Source organism: Salvelinus fontinalis, chromosome 25, assembly GCF_029448725.1.
Source record: "Salvelinus fontinalis isolate EN_2023a chromosome 25, ASM2944872v1, whole genome shotgun sequence".
Taxonomy (NCBI): domain Eukaryota; kingdom Metazoa; phylum Chordata; class Actinopteri; order Salmoniformes; family Salmonidae; genus Salvelinus; species Salvelinus fontinalis.
This window is the reverse complement of record NC_074689.1, coordinates 31,385,909-31,412,306: the sequence shown is the minus strand read 5'-3', so window position 1 is coordinate 31,412,306 and position 26,398 is coordinate 31,385,909. Positions and strand designations below refer to the sequence as shown.

General features: G+C 44.4%; 1 protein-coding gene across 1 annotated transcript in view; it reads right to left on the bottom strand.

The window, feature by feature from the left end:
- Positions 1-26,398, bottom strand: part of LOC129823117 (carboxypeptidase A6-like) — a 41,088-nt gene that overhangs the window by 9,615 nt on the left and 5,075 nt on the right. The window contains exons 2-4 of the mRNA XM_055881878.1: positions 9,954-10,029; positions 3,582-3,706; positions 302-416 (exon numbers count right to left, since the gene is read on the bottom strand). Of these exons, the coding sequence (XP_055737853.1) occupies positions 302-416; positions 3,582-3,706; positions 9,954-10,029 (316 nt within the window). The remainder of the gene's footprint in view (positions 1-301; positions 417-3,581; positions 3,707-9,953; positions 10,030-26,398) is intronic.

Sequence of the window (26,398 nt, the reverse complement as noted above, 5' to 3'; positions counted from 1 at the left end):
GTGTGTGCGTGCGTGCGCGCGTGTGTGTGTGTGTGTGTATGTGTGTGTGAGGATGGGTTCAACGCTGTGTAATGATGGGTTGGTGAAGGCAGTTGGAAAGTCTCCCTGGTTCCCCCTATCTCACAGTGGAATGCATTCGGGCCGTGACAATGGGGATCATAGATTCAACATTCAGGAAGCTGGATGCAAATGCACACATCTCAAAGACTCCTGGTTTCTCTAGAGAAATAAACAGCAAAGAGCTGTGGGTTTGGGGTGAAAAGTGTGTGTGTGTGTGTATGTGTGTTTGTCTCCCACCTACCTCCTCCAGGGAGTGGTACACCTCATAGTCATATTGGGATTCAGACCTCCTCTTGCGGGAAGAGCGATGTCCCGTCTGCTTTTCAATTTCCTTCTGAAGGTTAGATATGAACACCCTGTGGCGAGAGGAGCGTAAGTGTGTTTTAGGGTCATGTTTTTATTGAAAATACATTTTAGTCTTGATGATCTTCCTCTTATCATAACTTTGTTTATTCAAGTAAGAAAACTAAGCAGAGAGACCAGTGACTTTGTCCTTCTGTGGAGAGACACAGCGTCCTTGCGTGGAGAGACAGTGTGTCCTAGCTTGGACAGACAGCGTGTCCTAGCGTGGAGAGACAGCGTGTCCTAGCGTGGAGAGACAGCGTGTCCTAGCGTGGAGAGACAGCGTGTCCTAGCGTGGAGAGACAGCGTGTCCTAGCGTGGAGAGACAGCGTGTCCTAGCGTGGAGAGACAGCGTGTCCTAGCGTGGAGAGACAGCGTGTCCTAGCGTGGAGAGACAGCGTGTCCTAGCGTGGAGAGACAGCGTGTCCTAGCGTGGAGAGACAGCGTGTCCTAGTGTGGAGAGACAGCGCGTCCTTGCGTGGAGAGACAGCGTGTCCTAGCGTGGAGAGACAGCGTGTCCTAGCGTGGAGAGACAGTGTGTCCTAGCGTGGAGAGACAGCGTGTCCTAGCGTGGAGAGACAGCGTGTCCTAGCGTGGAGAGACAGCGTGTCCTAGCGTGGAGAGACAGCGTGTCCTAGCGTGGAGAGACAGCGCGTCCTAGCGTGGAGAGACAGCACGTCCTAGTGTGGAGAGACAGCGCGTCCTTGCGTGGAGAGACAGCGCGTCCTAGTGTGGAGAGACAGCGCGTCCTAGCGTGGAGAGACAGCGCGTCCTAGCGTGGAGAGACAGCGCGTCCTAGCGTGGAGAGACAGCGCGTCCTAGTGTGGAGAGGCAACGCGTCCTAGTGTGGAGAGACAGCGCGTCCTAGCGTGGAGAGACAGCGCGTCCTAGCGTGGAGAGACAGCGCGTCCTAGCGTGGAGAGACAGCGTTTCCTAGCGTGGAACAGCGTGTCCTAGCGTGGAGAGACAGCACGTCCTTGCGTGGAGAGACATCGTTTCCTAGCGTGGAACAGCGTGGAACAGCGTGTCCTAGCGTGGAGAGACAGCGTGTCCTAGCGTGGAGAGACAGTGTGTCCTAGCGTGGAGAGACAGCGTGTCCTAGCGTGGAGAGACAGCGCGTCCTAGCTTGGAGAGACAGCGTTTCCTAGCGTGGAACAGCGTGTCCTAGCGTGGAGAGACAGCACGTCCTTGCGTGGAGAGACAGCGTTTCCTAGCGTGGAACAGCGTGTCCTAGCGTGGAGAGACAGCGTGTCCTAGCGTGGAGAGACAGCGTGTCCTAGCGTGGAGAGACAGCGCGTCCTTGCGTGGAGAGACAGCGTGTCCTAGCGTGGAGAGACAGCGTGTCCTAGCGTGGAGAGACAGCGTGTCCTAGCGTGGAGAGACAGCGTGTCCTAGCGTGGAGAGACAGCATGTCCTAGCGTGGAGAGACAGCGTGTCCTAGCGTGGAGAGACAGCGTGGAGAGACACTTATTCGGTAAAAACTATTCTCATAACATCTGGAAATGCTACATCTGTCATTGACATTCTTTGACATCCCACAAATGAGATGAGAGTAGTTTTGTCATAGTCTAGCTCAGCTAACATTGACCACAGGATGACAAAACAGAAAAATGTGGACAGAAATCAAATTGTTTGAATGCATGACATTTTATGAATAACTACACGCAATTGTATTTCCCAGCTAAGATGCGGGATTTTAGTCCCCTCTCATGTGAACCCATCACCCATAGCTTTTTTCATCTAATACAAATTATCCCCCAAACGCTCTCAGACTGTAAATACTGAAACCCATCACCCCACCAGCCTCAGATCTCTATGGCTCCCTGGCCCATACTGAAGAAATATACATCTATGAATAGTCAAAGGAAGGAGAGATGAGAGAGCAAGAGAGTGTGAGAGAGAGAGAGCAAGAGAGAGAGCCAGAGGAGAGCGAGAGAGAAAGAGAGAGCGAGAGCAAGAGAGAACGAGAGAGAGCGAGCAAGAAAGAAAGAGGGAGAGCGAGCAAGAAAGAGAGAGAGTGAGCAAGAGAGCGAGATAGCGAGCAAGAGAGCGAGCATGAGAGAGCAAGAGAGTGAGCGAGCGAGAGAGCGAGAGAAAGAGGAGAGAGCAAGAGAAAGAGGAGAGAGCAAGAGAAGCAGCAAGAGGAGAGCGAGAGAGAAAGAGTGAGAGAGAGAAAGAGAGGAGAGTGAAAGAGAGAGCGAGAGAGAGAGAGAGCGCAAGAGAGAGAGCAAGAGAGAGAGAGAGAGAGCAAGAGAGAGAAAGAGAGGAGAGAGACAGAGAGAGAGCCAGAGAGCCAGAGAGAGAGCCAGAGAGCGAGAGAGCCAGAGAGCGAGAGAGCCAGAGAGCGAGAGAGCCAGAGAGAGAGAGAGCCAGAGAGAGAGAGAGCGAGCCAGAGAGAGCGAGCCAGAGAGAGCAAGCCAGAGAGAGAGAGAGCCAGAGAGCGAGAGCCAGAGAGAGAGCCAGAGAGCGAGAGCCAGAGAGAGAGCCAGAGAGAGAGCCAGAGAGCCAGAGAGAGAGCCAGAGAGAGAGCCAGAGAGAGAGCCAGAGAGAGAGCCAGAGAGAGAGCCAGAGAGAGAGCCAGAGAGAGAGAGCCAGAGAGCGAGAGCCAGAGAGCGAGAGCCAGAGAGAGAGCCAGAGAGCCAGAGCCAGAGAGAGAGCCAGAGAGAGAGAGAGAGCCAGAGAGAGTGAGCGAGAGAGAGAGCGAGCCAGAGAGAGAGCCAGAGAGAGAACCAGAGAGAGAGCCAGAGAGCCAGAGAGAGAGCGAGCCAGAGAGAGAACCAGAGAGAGAGAGCCAGAGAGAGCCAGAGAGAGAGAGGAGTAAAGTCTTCCCTGAGGATAGGGATGACAATGGGAGTATTTCTGGCTGTGGCTTCTTTGATAAACTCCATCATTGTGATGATTGATGGGGAGAAAAGATGAAAGGGCTGCTTTTGAAAGCGAATAGGGTTGTAGTCCATGTTTTGTGTGTGTGTTTTGTGTGTGTGCATGTGTGCTTTGAAAAGGCACCTCGCGACACCCTTTTTGGGGAACAGATGTTCCTCTTCCTGTGGGAGTGGATGGGTTAACGACAGGGGGAGTGGTGAGGCGGAGGGGCACCGGGCTAGGAATGGCTCAGATGTTATTATGGTCATTGTCTTTACTGTTCAGGGTGAAATATGGAGTAGTCTCTAAGCCCTTACTTAAAATCTATGTGTTCTTTCTGGAGGCGTGTCCGTAGCCCTCGTGTGTCGTTCCGTCTCACGTGCACGTCCACAGTGGCATTGTGTCGGATCAGAGAGGCACTGTTGGGCTGCCATAGGTCGACCTGAGAGGGAGAGAGAGAGAGAGAGAGACAGAGAGACAGAGACCGAGACACAGAGAGAGAGTTAGTTAGTAATAGGGATCCACGGACACACACAGATTGTCCGTAAGACACGGTGAGACACTCCTGCACCACCCAAACAACCTTGCTCCCCTTCCTGAAGCCACAGTTCCTCCTGCTAACAAACCCAGGGCTTCTGGGAAGATAGACAATAGCAAAGCTTTAACATTCAAGGCTGTTCTCCACAGCACACTATGACCTGGAGTCTAGATCAATGCTATGGGTTACGGATTGACGAGCAGGTCAAGGGAATGCTGATGACGACACACACACACACACACACACACACACACACACACACACACACACACACACACACACACACACACACACACACACACACACACACACACACACACACACACAATTAATAGCCCAGTCAAGCCATCCCTCTGCCTTCTACATCCCACACCCTGCTGTTTGACCCCTGGTTAGCAGCCAGCAAAGCCTCTCCTTTCAGTTGCTGCCAAGAGATAGCACCGCTAGCTGGAGCTGGTATAACCTACACATTAGCCAGCTATTAGCAGCCAAATAAACACAGATATGTCGACCCTGGACCAGCCATTGATGCTCTCCAAAACCAAGGTTTTACATAAAGATAATAACCAACCGCGCTCTAAAATAAACCTTTTTGGGAGCATGAATCAGCAATTCAGTGATTTACTTTGACGGGAACTGAGCGTCTCATAGCTCCAGCTGGCTCTGGTTTCAGCACGGGAGTAGAATCATACAGACTGGCACAAATGCCTATTAAGAGATCATTAATTTAATAGTTAACAGAAAGCAATGCACCCGCTTTGAAATAAACTACAAGCTACAAGGGGTAAAAAAAAAACGCTCCACAAGAGAATGGTATGGGGTCCCTAGGCTTTTCTCTGTTACTCCAAGCCAACATAAATGGATACGGTTGCAATTTATATGCTGCATTTCCAAATGACCAAGAGCACTATTGTTACTATAAATGTTTCCACATCTCCATCTCTTTGTCGGTCTCACAAATCAAACAGCACATGCCCAAGCATCACTTGTGTATCACTATCAGATAACATGGTTCACTCTACGAAGCCCTCCTATGATCCAAGTTACAGTTTTCAATAATTGTTTACAGTAAAGGCTCTTATAGATGCATTCCTTAGCTTTATTAGGAAATATAATCCCAGTGGATTAGATCCTTTATCACTTGATTGTTTACATGATTTTATTTGCGGTTATAAGATACCTTTAAATTGAGGTCGTTTTGTTATGGTTTATGGCAATCCTGTAAAGGAAGGTAGTGGGCCTACTGTAGGCGTCAGTTCAGTTCTGAAACATACTGTAGATGTTTGGCTCCTACAAAAGGCAGCTAAGATGAAGTTCAATTGGAGTGTTTATGATTCAGGAGAAGCTAGACCAATCTATCATTTGACACTAGACAGATCTATCATAAGAGGTAGCACTTGATGGTCTCAGTATCTACAATTCAAAGCACGGAAAGGAACATCTTTACTTATATCACAATTTCTAGCACAACATATTCAGTATTTTTGTGGACAGGCATCCATTTATAAGAATCAACAATTAAATATTGTGACACTTAAGGGCCTCCTCTCTCTGTTTGGCTTCAGTCTCTCTGTGAAGGTGAGGAGTGTGACTTTGGCACAGAGGACGTTGCGGCGCAACGCGGATAAACTGAGAAAAACAGCAGCTGTCCAAACAGTAGCCGCCATCTCCAGGGTCTTCAGGCCCACTGTCCCTCCTTAGACACAGACTCAGGCCAGACCAAGACCAACATGGTGGGTCCACCAAACAATATCTGGTTATTTAGCCATCAGAACAAAAAAATCATGGCTTTTATGGGTCAGTTGACCTGGCCCCCTATCTGTCCCTTGTTTCTTTGAGCTAGTATTTCTGGTTGTCAGGACAGTTCAGACCAAACCTGAACCCTAACACAGATGTAGGATCTTAATTTGAGCCAGTTTGCTATACTTCTAATCCTGTAGCTACAGGAAATGTCAATTATTATGTTGATTATAATTAATGGACATTATTGTAGGGGTTGATACATTCAAAATAATTTTTTAACCTCAAATACACTAAACGTTTAAAATGTCCTGCATGACATTTCTCCTGAAAAAGGGTGATCAAATTAAGATCCTACATCTGTAGCTATCTGAACCTGGCTAAGGATAACAGCCCAAACAGTTCCCAACACATCCCAAACATATCTAAAACACTACCAAATAGGCCCTAGCAGTGAAATACGACCCAACACAGTCCATAACAGCCAAAGCCAAACCAACGAAAGACAGCCCACCACTGACAAACACTGCTCAACATATCCCACCACTGACAAACACTGCTCAACATATCCCACCACTGACAAACACTGCTCAACATATCCCACCACTGACAAACACCGCTCAACATATCCCACCACTGACAAACACCGCTCAACATATCCCACCACTGACAAACACTGCTCAACATATCCCACCACTGACAAACACTGCTCAACATATCCCACCACTGACAAACACTGCTCAACATATCCCACCACTGACAAACACTGCTCAACATATCCCACCACTGACAAACACTGCTCAACATATCCCACCACTGACAAACACCGCTCAACATATCCCACCACTGACAAACACCGCTCAACATATCCCACCACTGACAAACACCGCTCAACATATCCCACCACTGACAAACACTGCTCAACATATCCCACCACTGACAAACACTGCTCAACATATCCCACCACTGACAAACACCGCTCAACATATCCCACCACTGACAAACACTGCTCAACATATCCCACCACTGACAAACACTGCTCAACATATCCCACCACTGACAAACACCGCTCAACATATCCCACCACTGACAAACACTGCTCAACATATCCCACCACTGACACACACCGCTCAACATATCCCACCACTGACAAACACTGCTCAACATATCCCACCACTGACAAACACTGCTCAACATATCCCACCACTGACAAACACTGCTCAACATATCCCACCACTGACAAACACCGCTCAACATATCCCACCACTGACAAACACTGCTCAACATATCCCACCACTGACAAACACTGCTCAACATATCCCACCACTGACAAACACCGCTCAACATATCCCACCACTGACAAACACTGCTCAACATATCCCACCACTGACACACACTGCTCAACATATCCCACCACTGACAAACACTGCTCAACATATCCCACCACTGACAAACACTGCTCAACATATCCCACCACTGACAAACACTGCTCAACATATCCCACCACTGACAAACACTGCTCAACATATCCCACCACTGACAAACACTGCTCAACATATCCCACCACTGCTCAAAACATTCTAAAGTGGTACGGCTGCATCCACGGGCAAACATGAATTTATCAATTCGACTCAGTTTTCATATATTAACCTTGACCACCCAGGCAGGTTCCAGGCCTATTTTCATACTTCACTAATAACATCAGTCCCACTGCTGGGAGTTTATCTTCAAGGGAAAAAAAGAGTAGGAAGGTCGCCAGTGATCCTGGCATTGCTGTGTAATTGTTCCCAAATGGTATTGGGAATGTCACAGGCCACAGCAGACGCTTTCTCGCCTTCTCCGAGGAGCCTGAAGGTTTTTCCAACTGCACCGGTCAATGAACCAGATGTCTTTCTGACTGCACCGTGAACTGACTCATTTACCTCTCTGTAAAATTTGCCAGAAGAAGAATGTACACTAACTACAGTATGATAACTATGGTTCTCTGTTGATGGTTTTATCATGGCCTATTTTACCGTTCTACTAAGCTATATGGAATTGTTTTAAGAAGGTCATACCAAGGATAATTTAGCTATTTGATTTTGCATTTTAAGATCTCTTGATGTATCAAAAAATATATATATATTTTTTTTTAATGAACAAATATTTTTGTCCTTACTGCCATTAGCCCATACAAAACGCATTGAATAACAGATTCACTACAAGGAACAACAGATAGTCCCCAAAAAATATAAAAAGGAAGTTTGTTCTGAAGTGTCCCTCCTATTATTGAGTGTGACGCTACAAGCTTGGCACACCTTTATTTGGGGAGTTTCTCCCATTCTTCTCTGCAGATCCTCTCAAGCTCTGTCAGGTTGGATGGGGAGGGCTGCTGCACAGCTATTTTCAGGTCTCTCCCGAGATGCTCAATCGGATTCTAGTACGGGCTCTGACTGGGCCACTCAAGAACATTCAGTGACTTGTTCCCGAAGCCACTCCTGCGTTGTCTTGTCTGAGTTCTTAGGGTTGTTGTCCTGTTGGAAGGTGAACCTTGGCCCCAGTCTGAGGTCCTGAACGCTCTGGAGCAGGTTTTCATCAATGATCTCTCTGTACTTTGCTCCGTTCAGCTTTCCCTCGATCCTGAATAGTCTCCCAGTCCCTGCTGCTGAAAAACATCCCCACAGCATGATGCTGCCACCACCATGCTTCACCATAGGGACGAAGCCAGGTTTCCTCCAGACGTGACGCTTGGCATTCAGGCCAAAGAGTTCAATCTTGTTTTCATCAGACCAGAGAATCTTGTTTCTCATTGTCTGAGAGTCTTTAGGTGCCTTTTGGCAAACTCCAAGCAGGCTGTCATGTGCCTTTTACTGAGGAGTGGCTTCCGTCTGGCCACTCTACCATAAAGGCCTGGTTGGTGGAGTGCTGCAGAAATGGTTGTCCTTCTGGAATGTTCTCCCATCTCCACAGAGGAACCTTAGAGCTCTGTCAGAGTGACCATCTGGTTCTTGGTCACCTCCCTGACCAAGGCCCTTCTCCCCAGATTGCTGAGGCTGATCGGACGGCCAGCTCTAGGAAGAGTCTTGGTGGTTCTCAACTTCTTCCATATAAGAAGGATGGAGGCCACTGTGTTCTTGGGGACCATCAATGCTGCAGAAATGTTTTGGTACCCTTTTCCAGATCTGTGCCTCGACACAACCCTGTTCCGGAGCTCTATGGACAATTCCTTTGACCTCATGGCTTGGTGTTTGCTATGACATGCACTGTCAACTGTGGGACCTTATATAGACAGGTGTGTGCCTTTCCAAATCATGTCCAATCAATTAAATTTACCACAGGTGGACTCTAGTCAAGTTTTAGAAACATCTCAACGATGATCAATGGAAACAGGATGCACCTGAGCTCAATTTTGAGTCTCATAGCAAAAGGTCTGAATACTTAAGTAAATAAGGTATAAAAAAAAAAATGCAACTACAAAAAAAGGTTTTCGCTTTGACATTATGGGCTATTGTGTGTAGATTGCTGAGGATTTAAAACATGTTTTTAATCCATTTCAGAATAAGGCTGTAACGTAACAAAATGTGGAGAAAGTCAAGGGTTCTGAATACTTTCTGAAGGCACTGTATTTCCATACATTTTTCCAACTGGTACGGGGGGGGGGGGGGGGGGGGGGGGGCATTCAGGCGAGTCTTGTGAGGCCTGGTGGGTGTCCAAGAGCAAAACAACTGACATGTACATGAGAGTCTTACCTTTGCACAGATGTGTCATATCAGGGTGTAGCCCAAACGGTTTACAGACAGAAGTACAAACAGAAGTACAAACTTCAGACGAGTCTCCTGACACTTGACGAGTCTCCTGACACCATCGTGTTCATCTTTCCATAGAGGGGTCATAGTAGTTTGTAGACCAAACCATTCGGACGCTACAGACAATTTTCTGAGAAGACTGATTTTCAGGATGTCTCATGGTCTGATAAACACCGCTTTAGCTCTGTCACCTTTCACCGCAGATGCGGAAGTGCGACATAGGCGGATGCGGTGGATAGAGACACATCCAATGCAAAAATCCAAATCTCTAGCTTAAACTGACAGGTTTTTATAATTATTTTTTATGCTGCTAATTAGGTTCCCTCATGGCGAGGACATCGACCTTAGGGGGTTTTAAACAACCACTCTGTCATAATCATCAGGGATGATGATTAATTGTGTGTGTGTGTGTGTGTGTGTGTGTGTGTGTGTGTGTGTGTGTGTGTGTGTGTGTGTGTGTGTGTGTGTGTGTGTGTGTGTGTGTGTGTGTGTGTGTGTGTGTGTGTGTGTGTGTGTGTGTGTGTGTGTGTGTGTGTGTGTGTGTGTGTGTGTGTGTGTGTGTGTGTGAGAGAGAGAGAGAGCGAGAGAGAGAGAGAGTGAGACTATTGAAGACAAGACATCATTACCTTGATGTTTCCCAGGAGTTTCTTCAGCACCTGAACCTCCTCTTTGTTGCTGGGAGTTATCCTGAAGACTTGATCCCTGAAGAAGCAGAGGGAAGCAGTTAAGTTATCCTGAAGACGTGATCACTGAAGAAGCAGAGGGAAGCAGTTAAGTTATCCTGAAGACTTGATCACTGAAGAAGCAGAGGGAAGCAGTTAAGTTAAGTAACATGTTCTATATGCTGCTTCTACTATACAGTCAAGGGAGTTACTATACTGAAAACAAATATAAACGCAACATGTAAAGTGTTGGTCCCATGTTTCATGAGCTGAAATAAAATATCCCAGAAATGTTCCATACTCACAAAAAGCTTGTTTCTCTAAAATGTTGTGCACAAACGTATTTACATCCCTGTTAGTAAGCATTTCTCCTTTGCCAAGATAATCCATCCACCTGATAGGTGTGGCATATCAAGAAGCTGAATAAACAGCATGATCATTACACAGGTGCACCTTGTGCTGGGAACAATAAAAGGCCACTCTAAAATGTGCAGTTTGTCACACAACACAATGCCACAGATGCTCAGCTCTTTTGCCGCCAGTTGTTCTTGTGTATCATACAATGCGTCTATATGGCAGAGGAAGAGACATTTATAACTAGAGTGCAGAGGCCTGCCGCCGTCCTGCCATAGATGGAGCCCCATCTGTGCAAAAGCCCACGTCGATTCCATATAGCATTTGTTTTTTATCAGTATAGCCACGCAGCACACTGAACATCCCCTATGCCGTTTCATGCTCGGGAATTGTGAGACAGAAATATATGTTCTTGTGAATAGAATTCCCCGACATGCATAGCGAACAAAAATCAATGCATGGTGCATCTCGAACCTCACAGCTAACGTCCAATAGGAGAGCATTAGTTGTGGAGTTTTTTAATCATTCAGAGCATAAATTCTTTGTTTAACAGTGTTATCTGACAAAGATATTGATATTGTGAGTTTCTGTGCCTCTGCCTCCTCACATGTTGTTTTCACCGTATCAATTGCGTCCGGTAAAGTCAAAGTCTCTGCAATAGTGTGTGGTTTCATAGCGTAGCAGGCCTAGCCATTCACTGTGGGAGTAATTCAAGTGTGGCATTTTCCCATGATAGATACTGAATAATTTTCATTTCGATTTTTAAGGTTAACCACATTACAATGATTTTGAGATACAAACACGACATTATAATAGATTTTTTTGTACAGTACATACACTACCTTTAAAGAGTTTGTGGTCCCTTAGAAATGTCCTTGTTTTTGAAAGAAAAGCACATTTTTTGTCCATTAGAATAACATCAAATTGATCAGAAATACAGTCTAGACATTGTTAATGTTGTAAATGACTATTGTAGCTGGAAACGGATGATTTTTAATGGAATATCTACATAGGCGTACAGAGGCCCATTATCAGCAACCATCACTCCTGTGTTCCATTGGCAGGTTGTGTTAGCTAATCCAAGTTAATAATTTTAAAAGGCTAATTGATCATTACAAAACTATTTTGCAATTATGTTAGCACAGCTGAAAACTGCTGTTCTGATTAAAGAAGCTATAAAACTGGCCTTCTTTAGACTAGTTGAGTATCTGGAGCATCAGCATTCGTGGGTTCGATTACAGGCTCAAAATGGCCAGAAACAAAGGACTTTCTTCTGAAACTCGTCAGTCTATTTTTGTTCTGAGAAATTAAGGCTATTCAATGCGAGAAAATGCCAAGAAACTGAAGATCTTGTACAACGCTGTGTACTACTCCCTTCACAGATGTCACGTTCCTGACCTATTTATGTTAGTTTTTGTGTGTTAGTTGGTCAGGACGTGAGGTTGGGTGGGCATTCTATGTTATCTGTTTCTATGTTGGTTTTGGTTTGCCTGGTATGGCTCTTGATTAGAGGCAGGTGGTTTGCGTTTCCCTCTAATTAAGAGTCATATTTAGGTAGGGCATTCTCTCATTTGGTTGTGAGTAATTGTCTATGTCAGTACGTTTGTAGCCTGTTGTATGTGCACAACGTTAATTAGCTTCACGATCGTTTGTTGTTTTGTTAGTTTGTATTAAGTGTTTCGTGTTTATTTTTCGTCATCTTTAAAATAAAAGAAGATGGCTTATTTTCCAAATGCTGCGTTTTGGTCCGTCAATCCTCCACACGATCGTGACAGAATTACTCACCATAGGACCAAGCGGCATGGAAGGCGGCAACAGGACCTACCTACACAGGATTTCTGGAGTTGGGAGGACGAATTGGAAGGAGATGGACCTTGGGATCAACCTGGAGAATATCGCCTCCCTCGTGAAGAGCTGGAGGCAGCGAAAGCCGAGAGGAGGCGATATGAGGAGGCAGCACGGAGACAAGGCTGGAGACCCGTGAGTACAACCCAAAAATTTATTGGGGGGGGCCTTAAAGGGAGTGTGGCGAAGTCAGGTAGGAAACCTGCGCCTACTCCCTGTACTTACCGTGGAGAGCGGGAGTACGGGCAGACACCGTGTTACGCAGTAGAGCGCACGGTGTCTCCTGTACGAGTGCATAGCCCAGTGGGTTATTCCACCTCCCCGCACTGGTAGGGCTAGATTGAGTATTGAGCCAGGTGTCATGAGGCCGGCTCAACGCGTCTGGTCTCCAGTGCGTCTCCTCGGGCCGGCATACATGGCACCTGCCTTACGCATGGTTTCCCCGGTTCGCCTACATAGGTGCGGGTTATTCCACCTCCCCGTACTGGTCGGGCAACCGGGAGTATTCAACCAGGTAAGGTTGGGCAAGCTCAATGCTCAAGAGTGCCAGTATGCCTCCACGGTCCGGTATTTCCGGCACCACCTCCCCGCCCCAGCCTAGTACCTACAGTGTCTACACTACGCACTAGGCTACCAGTGCGTATCCTGAGCCCTGTTCCTCCTCCACGCACTCTCCCTGTAGTGCGTGTATCTAGCCCGGTGCCTCCAGTTCCGGCCCCACGCACTAAGCTACCAGTGCGTCTCCAGATCCCTGTACAAACTGTATCTTCTCCCCCTACTAATCCTGATGTGCTTGTCCTCAGCCCGGCGTCACCAGTGCCGGTACCACGCATCAGTTATAGAGTGGGCTTTGAGAATACAGTGTGCCCTGTCCCTGCTCCCCGCACTAGTAGGAAGGTGCTTGTCATTAGCACGGTGCCTCCAGTTCCGGCACCACGCACCAGGTCTACAGTGTACCGTATCCGGCCAGAGCCATCCGTCTCCCCAGCGCCATCTGAGCCATCCGTCTCCCCAGCGCCATCTGAGCCATCCGTCTCCCCAGCGCCATCTGAGCCATCCGTCTCCCCAGCGCCATCTGAGCCATCCGTCTCCCCAGCGCCATCTGAGCCATCCGTCTCCCCAGCGCCATCTGAGCCATCCGTCTGCCAGGAGCCTGCAAAGCCGCCCTTCTGCCATGAGCCTACAGAGCCGTCAGCCAGACAGGAGCCGCTAGAGCCGTCAGCCAGACAGGAGCCGCTAGAGCCGTCAGCCAGACAGGATCTGCCAGAGCCGCCAACCAGACAGGATCTGCCAGAGCCGCCAACCAGACAGGATCTGCCAGAGCCGCCAACCAGACAGGATCTGCCAGAGCCGCCAACCAGACAGGATCTGCCAGAGCCGCCAACCAGACAGGATCTGCCAGAGCCGCCAACCAGACAGGATCTGCCAGAGCCGCCAACCAGACAGGATCTGCCAGAGCCGCCAACCAGACAGGATCTGCCAGAGCCGCCAACCAGACAGGATCTGCCAGAGCCGCAAACCAGACAGGATCTGCCAGAGCCGCCAGCGAGCCATGAGCAGCCAGAGCCGCCAGCGAGCCATGAGCAGCCAGAGCCGTCAGAGCGCCATGAGCAGCCAGAGCCGTCAGAGCGCCATGAGCGTCGAGAGCCGTCAGCCTGCCATGAGCGTCGAGAGCCGTCAGCCTGCCATGAGCGTCGAGAGCCGTCAGCCTGCCATGAGCGTCGAGAGCCGTCAGCCTGCCATGAGCGTCGAGAGCCGTCAGCCTGCCATGAGCGTCGAGAGCCGTCAGCCTGCCATGAGCGTCGAGAGCCGTCAGCCTGCCATGAGCGTCGAGAGCCGTCAGCCTGCCATGAGCGTCAAGAGTCGTCAGTCAGCCATGAGCTGCCCTTCAGCCTGAAAAGGCTAGATACCCAGAACTGCCCATCAGTCCAGAGCTGTCTCTCTGTCCGGAGCTGCCTTTCAGTCCGGAGTTGCCCCTCTATCCTGATCTCCCTCTCTATCTTTATCTACCTTTATATTCTTTTCTATCCCTCTGTCTTGGTTTATCTCTCTGTCCCGGTGTTGTCATTCTTAGATATGTTATTAAGAGGATTTTGTGGGGGAGGAAAGAGGGTGGACATTCTTGGAGGGAGGAGGCTAGGATGGATTATGGTGGGGTGGGAACCGCGCCCGGAGCCTGAGCCACCACCGTGGTTAGATGCCCACCCAGACCCTCCCCTAGACTTTGTGCTGGTGCGTCCGGAGTTCGCACCTTGTGGGGGGGGTACTGTCACGTTCCTGACCTATTTATGTTAGTTTTTGTGTGTTAGTTGGTCAGGACGTGAGGTTGGGTGGGCATTCTATGTTATCTGTTTCTATGTTGGTTTTGGTTTGCCTGGTATGGCTCTTGATTAGAGGCAGGTGGTTTGCGTTTCCCTCTAATTAAGAGTCATATTTAGGTAGGGCATTCTCTCATTTGGTTGTGAGTAATTGTCTATGTCAGTACGTTTGTAGCCTGTTGTATGTGCACAACGTTAATTAGCTTCACGATCGTTTGTTGTTTTGTTAGTTTGTATTAAGTGTTTCGTGTTTATTTTTCGTCATCTTTAAAATAAAAGAAGATGGCTTATTTTCCAAATGCTGCGTTTTGGTCCGTCAATCCTCCACACGATCGTGACAACAGAACAGCGCAAACTGGCTCTAACCAGAATAGAAAGAGGAGTGAAATGCCCCGGTGCACAACTGAGCAAGAGGATAAGTACATTAGAGTGTCTAGTTTGAGAAACAAACGCTTCACAAGTCCGCAACTGGCAGCTTCATTAAATAGTACCTGCAAAACACCCGTCTCAATGTCAACAGTGAAGAGACGACTCCGGGATACTGGCCTTCTAGGCAGAGTTGCAAAGAAAAAGCCATATCTCAGACTGGCCAATAAAAAGAAAAGATTAAGATGGGCAAAATAACACAGACACTAGACAGAGGAAGATTGGAAAAAAATGTTATGGACAGACAAATCTAAGTTTGAGGTGTTGCATATCCCAGAGCCAATGTATTGCTGTGAGCCGGGTATGAGAGGGCTTTCAATGTTGTTCAGATGATGGATATACTTTTATAATGAATTATACGTCTTATTTATTTATTGTCCTATCATGGAAAACTACATTTTTTTTATCTTAATAAATTATATCTAATTATTATCCTATTTTAATGGTACTGTCTATGGCCCTATACCCTAGACACCCACCTGAATGACCCAGATATTAAGGAGAAGTCCCTAACTGTTTTATGTGCTCGCTGTAAGCGGTCTATATGCAGCTAAAATGAGGTCAGAGACCAAGAGCAGCACTGCCCCCTCAAGATTCTGAGCCTGCTTGGCAGGGTTGGTCCTGCAAAGCCAAAGCCCCCTAAAGGGAGAGGAAAATATACAAGGAATTTCTCAAAGCTGCTAATGAGAACCTTGACGACCTTGTACCTAGCCGGTGGGGATTCCGGTGGGGTACCCCCACCCAGGCAGTGGCAGTGCTGGCAACACTAGCTGCAGTAACCCATGGGGAGGGGGTCACACTCGGACATTCAGAGAGGGGGTATATTATTGTGGCCCTGGTGGCACAGAATCAAGGTCGGACTGCATGGAGATGCGTGGGGACATGGTCATGACTGGTGGCCGTATTGTGGGTGTTTTTTTCAGGAATAGGGTGTACATTTGACGGCCATTATCTAGGATATGACAATGGTAAATAAATTTCAATTTTTGCTTATTTTTTTGCGCGGTCTTGCAGGCCTTCTCATGCAGCTGCAACTGCAATGGCATTTGGAAATCATGACCCATCTTGAGTTGGGCTCTGGGATGGTGCAACTGTTGAGAAAGTGAGCTTATGGTTGTGTGGGGGTAAGGGCTGAGTGTGTATGTGTGTATCCCACAACTGTTGCGAAAGAAGAAGTAAAAGATGTAAGGTACAATAGAGGATGATCCACAGCTATATATAATACAAATCGAGGTGACGGCAATGGAAATGCATATGGCAATTGATTTACTTCAATTCGGTAAATGGAACTGTATGCTCTTTTCAAAGAATGGATCCCAGTTGGTTCAGGGCTATGGGATACAGGGGGTCGAGGGTGGTCTGCCGGGCATTGGGATGACAAGCCATCTCGAGATGAGGCCTTTTAGCGGGTGGAATAGTAGGGACCAATTGGAGGTTTACTTAGTAGAAATGCAAATATCATGGTACAACTATATAGACACTCAATCATTATGTTACTTTTTAATAGTACGTTTACAAAAATATATTCTGATTAAAAGAATGAAAGGTGTGTCTCATGGTAAGTGGTGAAATAAGTATAGCCAGTTACAATTGTAATGGCTTAGCAGATAATAAGAAAAGACGATCAGTATTTACCTGGCTAAAAGAGAAGGATTATAATATTTATTGTTTACAGGAAACCCATTCAACAGTTTTAGATGAAGTTTTGTGGAAAAAGAACTGGGTGGGCAAAATATATTTCTCCCATGGGCAAAGAAATTCAAAAGGGGTGATGATCTTAATTAACAATAATTTTGATCCAAATGTGCAAATTGTCCAAACAGATCCTCAAGGTAGATGGATTATTTTAAATATGTTATTGGACAATAAACAAATATGGCTTGTTAACCTATACGGTCCGAATAATGATGATCCAAGCTTCTTTGAAAATATATATAAGAACTTATCAACTCTACAAGCAACACTAGACTCTATTATTATAATGGGAGATTTTAATACGGTCTTAAATAGCTCTATAGACCGGAAAGGAAATCACACTACAAATTATCACCCTCAGGCACTTAAGGAAATCATGAATGTCATGGATATATTGGAATTAGTGGATATATGGAGACTTAAATACCCTGATTTAGTGAGATATACATGGCGGAGGCTGAATCAAGCTAGTCGTCTTGACTACTTTCTTATTCCATTCTCTCTGGCACCAAAAGTTTAAAAAGTGTTGATAGGGGATAGAATGCGGTCGGATCATCACATAATTGGCATATATATTTCTCTTACAGAATTTCCACGTGGGCGAGGATATTGGAAATTTAATCAAAGTCTACTAGATGATAAATTGTTTAGAACTAGGACAGAAGATTTTATAACTGACTTTTTCAGACATAACATAGGTACAGCAGATCCCCTTATTGTATGGGACACTTTTAAGTGTGCCTTTAGAGGCCATGCAATTCAGTACACATCTATAAAACAAAAGCAATTTAGATCAAAAGAGTCCATATTAACAAAGGAAATTGAAGGACTAACAGTACAGTTAGATAGCAATAAAAACGGTACCATAGAGGCACAGAATAATTTAGAGGAAAAACAAAAAGAAATGGAGGAACTTATTCAAGAAAGATCCAGTGTAATATATTATAAAAATAAAGCGAACTGGATGGAATATGGGGAAAAATGCACCAAATTCTTTTTCAATCTTCAATATAGAAATGCTACCAAAAAAAATGTATTAAAACTTGTGACAAATGATGGAGTCACGCATGATTCACCAAATGATATTTTGAAAGAGGAAGTAAAGTACTTTAAGAATATGTTTTCGTTTCAGGCTCCTCCATCTCCACTAACTGAAACTAATTGTATGGATTTTTTTCCTATTAATAATGTAAAATTAACATCTGAACAGAAAGACTCATGTGAAGGCCAAATTACAGAGGAGGAACTGCTTGTTGCAATTGGGGCCTTTAAAGATGGGAAAACTCCAGGGCTGGATGGCATACCAGTGGAAGTATACAAAACGTTTTTTGATATGCTCAAAGGACCATTATTAACTTGTTTTAACCACTCCTATATAAATGGTAGATTATCAGACACACAACAAGAAGGTCTGATATCGTTATTACTGAAACAGGACCCAAGTGGTATATATAAAGATCCAGTCCAATTAAAAAATTGGAGACCTCTTACACTTCAGTGTTGTGATGCAAAAATCCTAGCAAAATGCTTGGCGCATAGAATAAAAAAAGTTTTGTCCGATATTATTCATCCTAATCAGACAGGTTTTTTACATGGACGATACATTGGAGATAATATAAGGCAAGTACTGGAAACAATAGAACACTATGAGATATCGGGGACACCAGGCCTGGTTTTCATAGCTGATTTTGAAAAGGCTTTTGATAAAGTACGACTGGAGTTTATATATAAATGCCTAGAATATTTCAATTTTGGGGAATCTCTTATAAAATGGGTTAAAATTATGTATAGTAACCCTAGGTGTAAAATAGTAAATAATGGCTACATCTCAGAAAGTTTTAAACTATCTAGAGGAGTAAAACAAGGTTGTCCACTATCGGCATATCTATTTATTATTGCCATCGAAATGTTAGCTGTTAAAATTAGATCAAACATTAATATTAAAGGATTAGAAATCCATGGCTTAAAAACTAAGGTGTCATTGTACGCTGATGATTCATGTTTTCTTTTAAAACCACAACTAGAGTCTCTCCAGGGCCTCATAGAGGATCTAGATACCTTTGCTATCCTCTCTGGATTAAAACCAAATTATGATAAATGTACCATATTACGTATTGGATCACTAAAAAATACACATTTTATATTGCCATGTAGTTTACCAATTAAATGGTCTGACGGAGATGTGGACATACTCGGTATAAAAATCCCAAAAGAAAGAAATGATCTCACTCCAATAAATTCTTATAGAAAGTTAGCAAAAATAGATAAGATCTTGCTACCATGGAAAGGAAAATACCTGTCTATTTGTGGAAAAATCACCCTAATTAACTCTTTAGTCATATCACAGTTTACCTATTTGCTTATGGTTTTGCCTACACCTAGTGACCTGTTTTTTAAATTATATGAACAAAAAATATTCAATTTTATTTGGAACGGCAAGCCAGATAAAATTAAAAGGGCCTATTTATATAACGAATATGAATTCGGAGGGCAGAAATTATTAAATATTAAAGCATTAGACCTCTCACTAAAGGCATCGGTCATACAAAAGTTATACTTAAATCCAAACTGGTTCTCTAGTAAACTGGTACGAATGTCTCATCCTATGTTCAAGAAGGGCCTTTTTCCCTTTATTCAGATTACACCTGCTCATTTTCGGTTGTTTGAAAAGGAAATGATCTCCAAAATATCCTTATTCTTTAAACAAGCCTTAGAAAGTTGGTTGCAATTTCAGTTTAATCCACCTGAAAGGACGGAACAAATAGTACAACAAATATTGTGGTTAAATTCAAATATAATAATTGATAAAAAAACTGTATTTATCGAAGAAATGTTTAAAAAAGGTATAATTTTTGTGAATGATATCATAAATAGGACTGGTGGAGTTATGTCACACATGCAGCTAACACAGACATATGGAAAAGTCTGCTCTACCCAAAATTACAACCAATTAATTGCAGCATTACCACAAAAATGGAAGAGGCAAGTAGAAGGGGGAAAAAAGTAAGGAACTTGTATGTCGGCTCTGTATTAAAGAACAAAAATGGTTAAAGAAAAGTGTGATAAATAAAAACATATACCAATTTCATTTAAGGACCAAAAAACTAACAGCTGTGCCATACAAATTGCAAAATAGTTGGGAAGAGATTTTCGATGTACCCATTCCATGGCACATGGTTTATGAATTGATACGCAAAACAACGCCGGATTCAAAACTTCGAATTTTTCAATATAAATTACTGTACAAAATTCTTGCAACTAATAGAATGTTATATATATGGGGTATACAATCTTCCCAGCTCTGCAGATTCTGTTGTGAGGAGGCAGAGTCATTAGATCATTTATTTTGGTATTGTCCATATGTAGCTCGTTTTTGGTCACAGGTCCAGGAATGGCTGAAGAATTGCAACATTTGCCTAAAACTAACGCTACAGATAGCAATACTGGGGGATTTGAAAAGCCATAGTCAATCAATCAATAATATAATAATTATTTTGGCAAAGATGTTTATTTTTAATTTACAATCTGTAGAAGCTATGAGAATAGGAAGGTTCAGGTCTTTTGTGAAGCATCACAGCACACTTGAGAAATGTATGGCAAATAGAAATCCGAAATGGATGATGTTGGAAGATAGATGGGAGGGGTTGGGTGGAGCTGAAGGGTGGGACTAATAACAAGATAAACAATATAGGGCATACGGGATCTGTGAAATGTGTATAGGTGCGGAGCTTTTGTGAAATAGCACAGTTACAAGTGGAAATAAAATTGGATGGACAACAGAAATAGAGGAAGGACTAAGAACAAATAAGAGAGAACTATTGTAAAGTGGACTGTGTCTGTAAGATAGGTATAAGATGTAGAAATTGAAGGTAAAAGCAGAAGTGTTTATAAGTTTACTCCAATTGGGGGATTGGTGGTAGGGTCGCGGGGAATAATAATAAAGGCATATTCTTTAAAAAAGTATGTATGTCTATATAGGTATGTGTATGTATATATGTGTATATGTATGCATGCGTATATGGATATATATATTTACCCAAAAAAATATGGGGGAATGGAAATGATGCAGACAATTACATTGGAAGCAACATTCTTTCCGCAATACTAAGCTGATCCACCCCTAAAAAAAATAAAATAAAAAAAATAAATAAATAAATAAAAAAAATATTAAAAATAAAAAAAAAAAGTTTGAGGTGTTCGGATCACAAAGAATAACATTCATGAGACGCAGAAAAAATGAAAAGATGCTGTCAAGCATGGTGGAGGCAATGTGATGGTCTGTGGGTGCTTTGGTGGTGGTAAATTGGGAGATTTGTACACGGTAAAAAGGATCTTGAAGAAGGAAGGCTATCACTCCATTTTGCAACGCCATGCCATACCCTGTGGACGGCGCTTAATCGGAGCCAATTTCCTCCTACAACAGGACAATGACCCAAAGCACGGCTCCAAACTATGTAAGAACTATTTAGGGAAGAAGCAGTCAGCTGATATTCTGTCTATAATGGAGTGGCCATCACAGTCACCGGATCTCAACCCTATTGAGCCGTTGTGGGAACAGCTTGACCGTATGGTACGTAAGAAGTGCCCATCAAGCAAATCCAACTTGTGGGAGGTGCTTCAGGAAGCAAATCTCTTCAGATTACCTCAACAAATTAACAACTAGAATGCCAAAGGTCTGCAAGGCTGTAATTGCTGCAAATGGAGGATTCTTTGACGATAGCAAAGTTTGAAGAACGCAATTATTATTTCAATAAAAAATCACTATTTATAACCTTGTCAATGTCTTGACTATATTTCCTATTCATTTTGTAACTGATTTCATGTATGTTTTCAAGGAGATTTCTAAGTGACTCCAAACTTTCGAATGGTAGTGTATATTTTTTTCTTTAGGATTTGGGAAATTCTCCCACGACCCCACTTTCATATCAGGCGACCCCACATGGGTTCACGATCCCTAGTTTGGGAACCGCTGTACTACACAGTACAGTATGATAGAGTAGCTCCTATCGTTCTCCTTTCCATTTCTAAAGAGATTGAACAGGATCGTAAGCACTTACAGATTCGTAACATAGTTGTAACACGAATTGCAGGATTTGATTTATTTATTTGTATTTATCTTTTTTTTCAGCACAGAACATATCCCAAGAAATGGGTGACGTTGTGAACACAATTGTGCAACATTTCCATGGACCGGTTTGGGCTTCTGAGGGTTACTTTTAAAACTACTGTCTGAAATTATACAAAATCTTTATAAGGCATCTTTAATTCCCTAGTGACGTGAGAGGATCTTTGTGCGGCTGAGGACTCCCTAGAGTAGGTGGAGGGTGTGGTACTGGAGCTACTAACTACCTCATAAGGCCCACCTATCTGTGTCTGTAAGTCATCTGTCCCCTATACAAACCACAGTCAGGATGAAAGAGTTTCATGAATTCAGTCAGATTATAAATTACTTCACTAAGAGCACATCACTCTATGACATTTCTCAGCCATAGTGTCAGAGTTAATGCATTCTCCCTTTTTACATGACTGGAGAATGACGCTTAATTGTGAGAGAGAGAGGGTTAAGGGAAGGGCTGTGTCCTGTTTTACTGTAAGATCTGGGATAGATGACAGGGTCATACCAGTGCCAAACAATTTGGCTGACAGATCATTATAGGATAGTGTTACAGCATCTTGTGTTCCACACACAGGTGATGTGACGGGACAGAGATTTGTTTTTACAACACAGATTCAATTGAGACATTTGAGAATCAAGGGTCTTAAATAACATGAATGTACATTAAGATCCAAGCATTAAACTAAAGACCTACCACACACATTTACATCATTTGAAAACATCTACATATAGACAAGGTGAACTTAACATAATCTTTACATACATGGTGAGATTTCAGGAAAAGAAAGCGTGCCAGTAGTAAGCCTTAGCTATGATTCACAACTATGACTCATAGAAAATTTAAAACCAAAAATATTGTTTAGCCTACTATATCATTGTATTGAATTTCCCTTATTAACTGGTGCCCTAAATTAACTTTGTTCATTGGTAGCACTGGTTAGGAGCCCCAGTGAACAGCATTTAGCACCAGATTTTTTTTTATTTTTTTTTAATTGATTTAGATATAGCTACGGCTAGATGATTTTTGAAGCTTGTCTCCTGAGAAACTATTCGGAGACCCATTCCTTTCTTCCAATGCCATCTTAAGTTGTTATCCAGCTAGGTTACACCAGAGCCATGTATTTGGGTTACATTACTGAATAAAGTTGTTTGTTATCAAACAAACAGTTAGCGGCCAGCAAGTAGGCTTAGTGTAGAGTCCAAGACATGGTTTATGGAATTATAATTTCATAAATCATGCAAATCCACAATAGAAATTTAGAAAATGTAGATCAGGTAATAACAGTCTTAATGTTTGAACGGTTTGGGCTAGAGACAAGTGGTTTGGGCTACAGACAAGTGGTTTGGGCTACAGACAAGTGGTTTGGGCTACAGACAAGTGGTTTGGGCTACAGACAAGCAGTTTGGGCTACAGACAAGTGGTTTGGGCTACAGACAAGTGGTTTGGGCTAGAGACAAGCAGTTTGGGCTACAGACAAGTGGTTTGGGCTACAGACAAGTGGTTTGGGCTACAGACAAGCAGTTTGGGCTACTGACAAGTGGTTTGGGCTAGAGACTAGTGGTGTGGGCTACAGACAAGCAGTTTGGGCTAGAGGGAAGTGATTTGGGCTACAGACAAGCAGTTTGGGCTAGAAGCAAGTGGTTTGGGCTACAGACAAGCAGTTTGGGCTAGAAGCAAGTGGTTTGGGCTACAAACAAGCAGTTTGGGCTAGAGACAAGCGGTTTGGGCTAGAGACAAGCAGTTTGGACTAGAGACAAGCAGTTTGGGCTAGAAGCAAGTGCTTTGGGCTACAGACAAGCAGTTTGGGCTAGAGACAAGTGGTTTGGGCTACAGACAAGCAGTTTGGGCTACTGACAAGTGGTTTGGGCTAGAGACTAGTGGTGTGGGCTACAGACAAGCAGTTTGGGCTAGAGGGAAGTGATTTGGGCTACAGACAAGCAGTTTGGGCTAGAAGCAAGTGGTTTGGGCTACAGACAAGCAGTTTGGGCTAGAAGCAAGTGGTTTGGGCTACAAACAAGCAGTTTGGGCTAGAGACAAGCGGTTTGGGCTAGAGACAAGCAGTTTGGACTAGAGACAAGCAGTTTGGGCTAGAAGCAAGTGGTTTGGGCTACAGACAAGCAGTTTGGGCTAGAGACAAGCAGTTTGGGCTTGAGTCAAGCAGTTTGTGCTTGAGGCAAGTGATTTGGGCTACAGACAAGCAGTTTGGGCTAGAGACAAGCAGTTTGGGCTACAGACAAGCAGTTTGGGCTAGAGACAAGCGGTTTGGGCTACAGACAAGCAGTTTGGGCTACTGACAAGTGGTTTGGGCTAGAGACTAGTGGTGTGGGCTACAGACAAGCAGTTTGGGCTAGAGACAAGTGGTTTGGGCTACAGACAAGCAGTTTGGGCTAGTGACAAGTAGTTTGGGCTAGAGAAAGTGGTTTGGGCTACAGACAAGCAGTTTGGGCTAGAGACAAGTGGTTTGCGCTAGAGAAAAGAGGTTTGGGCTAGAGGCACGTAGTTTGGGCTTGAGACAAGCGGTTTAGACTAGAGACTAGTGGTTTAGGCTAGAGACTAGTGGTCTGGGCCAGAAACTAGTGGTCTGGGCCAGACACAAGCAGTTTGGGCAGGAGACAAGCAGTTTGGGATAGAGACAATTGGTTTGGACTAGAGACTAGTAGTTTGGGCTAGAGACAAGTGGTCTGGGCCAGAGACTAGTGGTCTGGGCCAGAGACAAGCGGTTTGGGCTACAGACAAGCAGTTTGGGCTAGAGACAAGCGGTTTGGGCTACAGACAAGCAGTTTGGGCTAGAGACTAGTGGTTTGGGATAGAGAAAAGAGGTTTGGGCTAGAGGAAAGTAGTTTGGGCTTGAGACAAGCGGTTTAGACTAGAGACTAGTGGTTTAGGCTAGAGACAAGTGGTTTGGGCTAGAGACTAGTGGTTTAGGCTAGAGACAAGTGGTTTGGGCTAGGACTAGTGGTTTGGGCTAGAGACTAGTGGTTTGGGCTAGAGACTAGTAGTTTGGGCTAGAGACTAGTGGTTTAGGCTAGAGACAAGTGGTTTGGGCTAGAGACAAGTGGTTTGGGCTAGAGACTAGTGGTTTGGGCTAAGAGACTAGTGGTTTGGGCTAGAGACTAGTGGTTTGGGCTAGAGACTAGTAGTTTGGGCTAGAGACTAGTGGTTTAGGCTAGAGACAAGTGGTTTGGGCTAGAGACAAGTGGTTTGGGCTAGAGACTAGTGGTTTGGGCTAAGAGACTAGTGGTTTGGGCTAGAGACTAGTAGTTTGGGCTAGAGACTAGTGGTTTAGGCTAGAGACAAGTGGTTTGGGCTAGAGACAAGTGGTTTGGGCTAGAGACTAGTGGTTTGGGCTAGAGACTAGTAGTTTGGGCTAGAGACAATTGGTTTGGGCTAGAGACTAGTGGTTTGGGCTAGAGGCAATTGGTTTGAGCTCGAGGCTAATGGTTTGGGCTAGTGACTAGTGGTTCGGCTAGAGACTAGTGATTTGGGCTGGAGACAAGTGGTTTGGGCTAGAGACCAGTGGTTTGGGCCAGAGACAAGTGGTTTGGACTAGAGACTAGCAGTTTAGACTAGAGACAATTGTAAAGGGGTGAAGCATGACGGTTTAGGGGCTGGGCTATATAGTAGGCCCTGCTCACAGGTGGTACAGTGAAGCCTAATCAGACTTGCCCGTGTGCATCATGCTTCTCGCAGGTGAGGTGCAAATGGAAGTGAGCACTGGGGCTACCGGACTTTCCAGGTAAGAAAGGGTTTACAGAGCGGCAAATTAAGTGGGTTTTTATATATTTCAAATTGGCCTCCTATTGGTCAAATTTTTTAAACTAATTTACCAATCACATATTTTGTTTTTTATTCCTATTTTGATTGGTCCCTGAACCCATAAAGACAATGTAGAAATATATAAAACCTTTCTTAACTTTCCCATCTGTTAGACCTAAAGTCGGAGGCAAAGAGCCAATAGCCTATAAAACTATAGGTTTGAAAACTCTGTGGCTGAGAGCCGAAACACATACTTTTTTTAACAAAGAAGAAGCACCTTTATCAACTTCCAATCCACTGTCCTCCAAGAGTTCCTGAATGTTCTGTTTGGTGAGGTGAAATTATACAATGTAGTCTAGCCTATTGACTTTGCACGCACCGGACAATACAAATGTAACAACTTTGCTCCCAACGGCACATATCATTTTGCCATTAAATGTAGGATATTATCTGGGTGAATATTTCTCTAGGCGCAATGGTGCTAAATCTAAATTCCAGGTCACACAGCAAAATACTTAGGAGGATGTACGACCAATATGGTCACAATTTAGAGCCCTGACCCTGACTATGAAACACATGGGTGAAAATAACTAAAAAATCCATACCACATTATTAGATTCAGAAGCAAGCAACGTCAATCATATGACTTTTTGAAGCCCTGGCAATTCCTTTCAGATGTAAACATGGGAAACAGATGAATGAAAAACACTTAATCTGATTCTGATGTTCCATGGGGGCTAGTAGTCAATTCTTATTCTGATCTGTCTAACACTGCTTCTGAATCTCCTGTCTTCATAGGATATAAAGGCAATCCCTAGACACACTGAAAATGTATCTACACTAATGATACCGTCATAAAGACAACAGCATAAGAAGGAAACCAGTCTGCTAGGCCCAC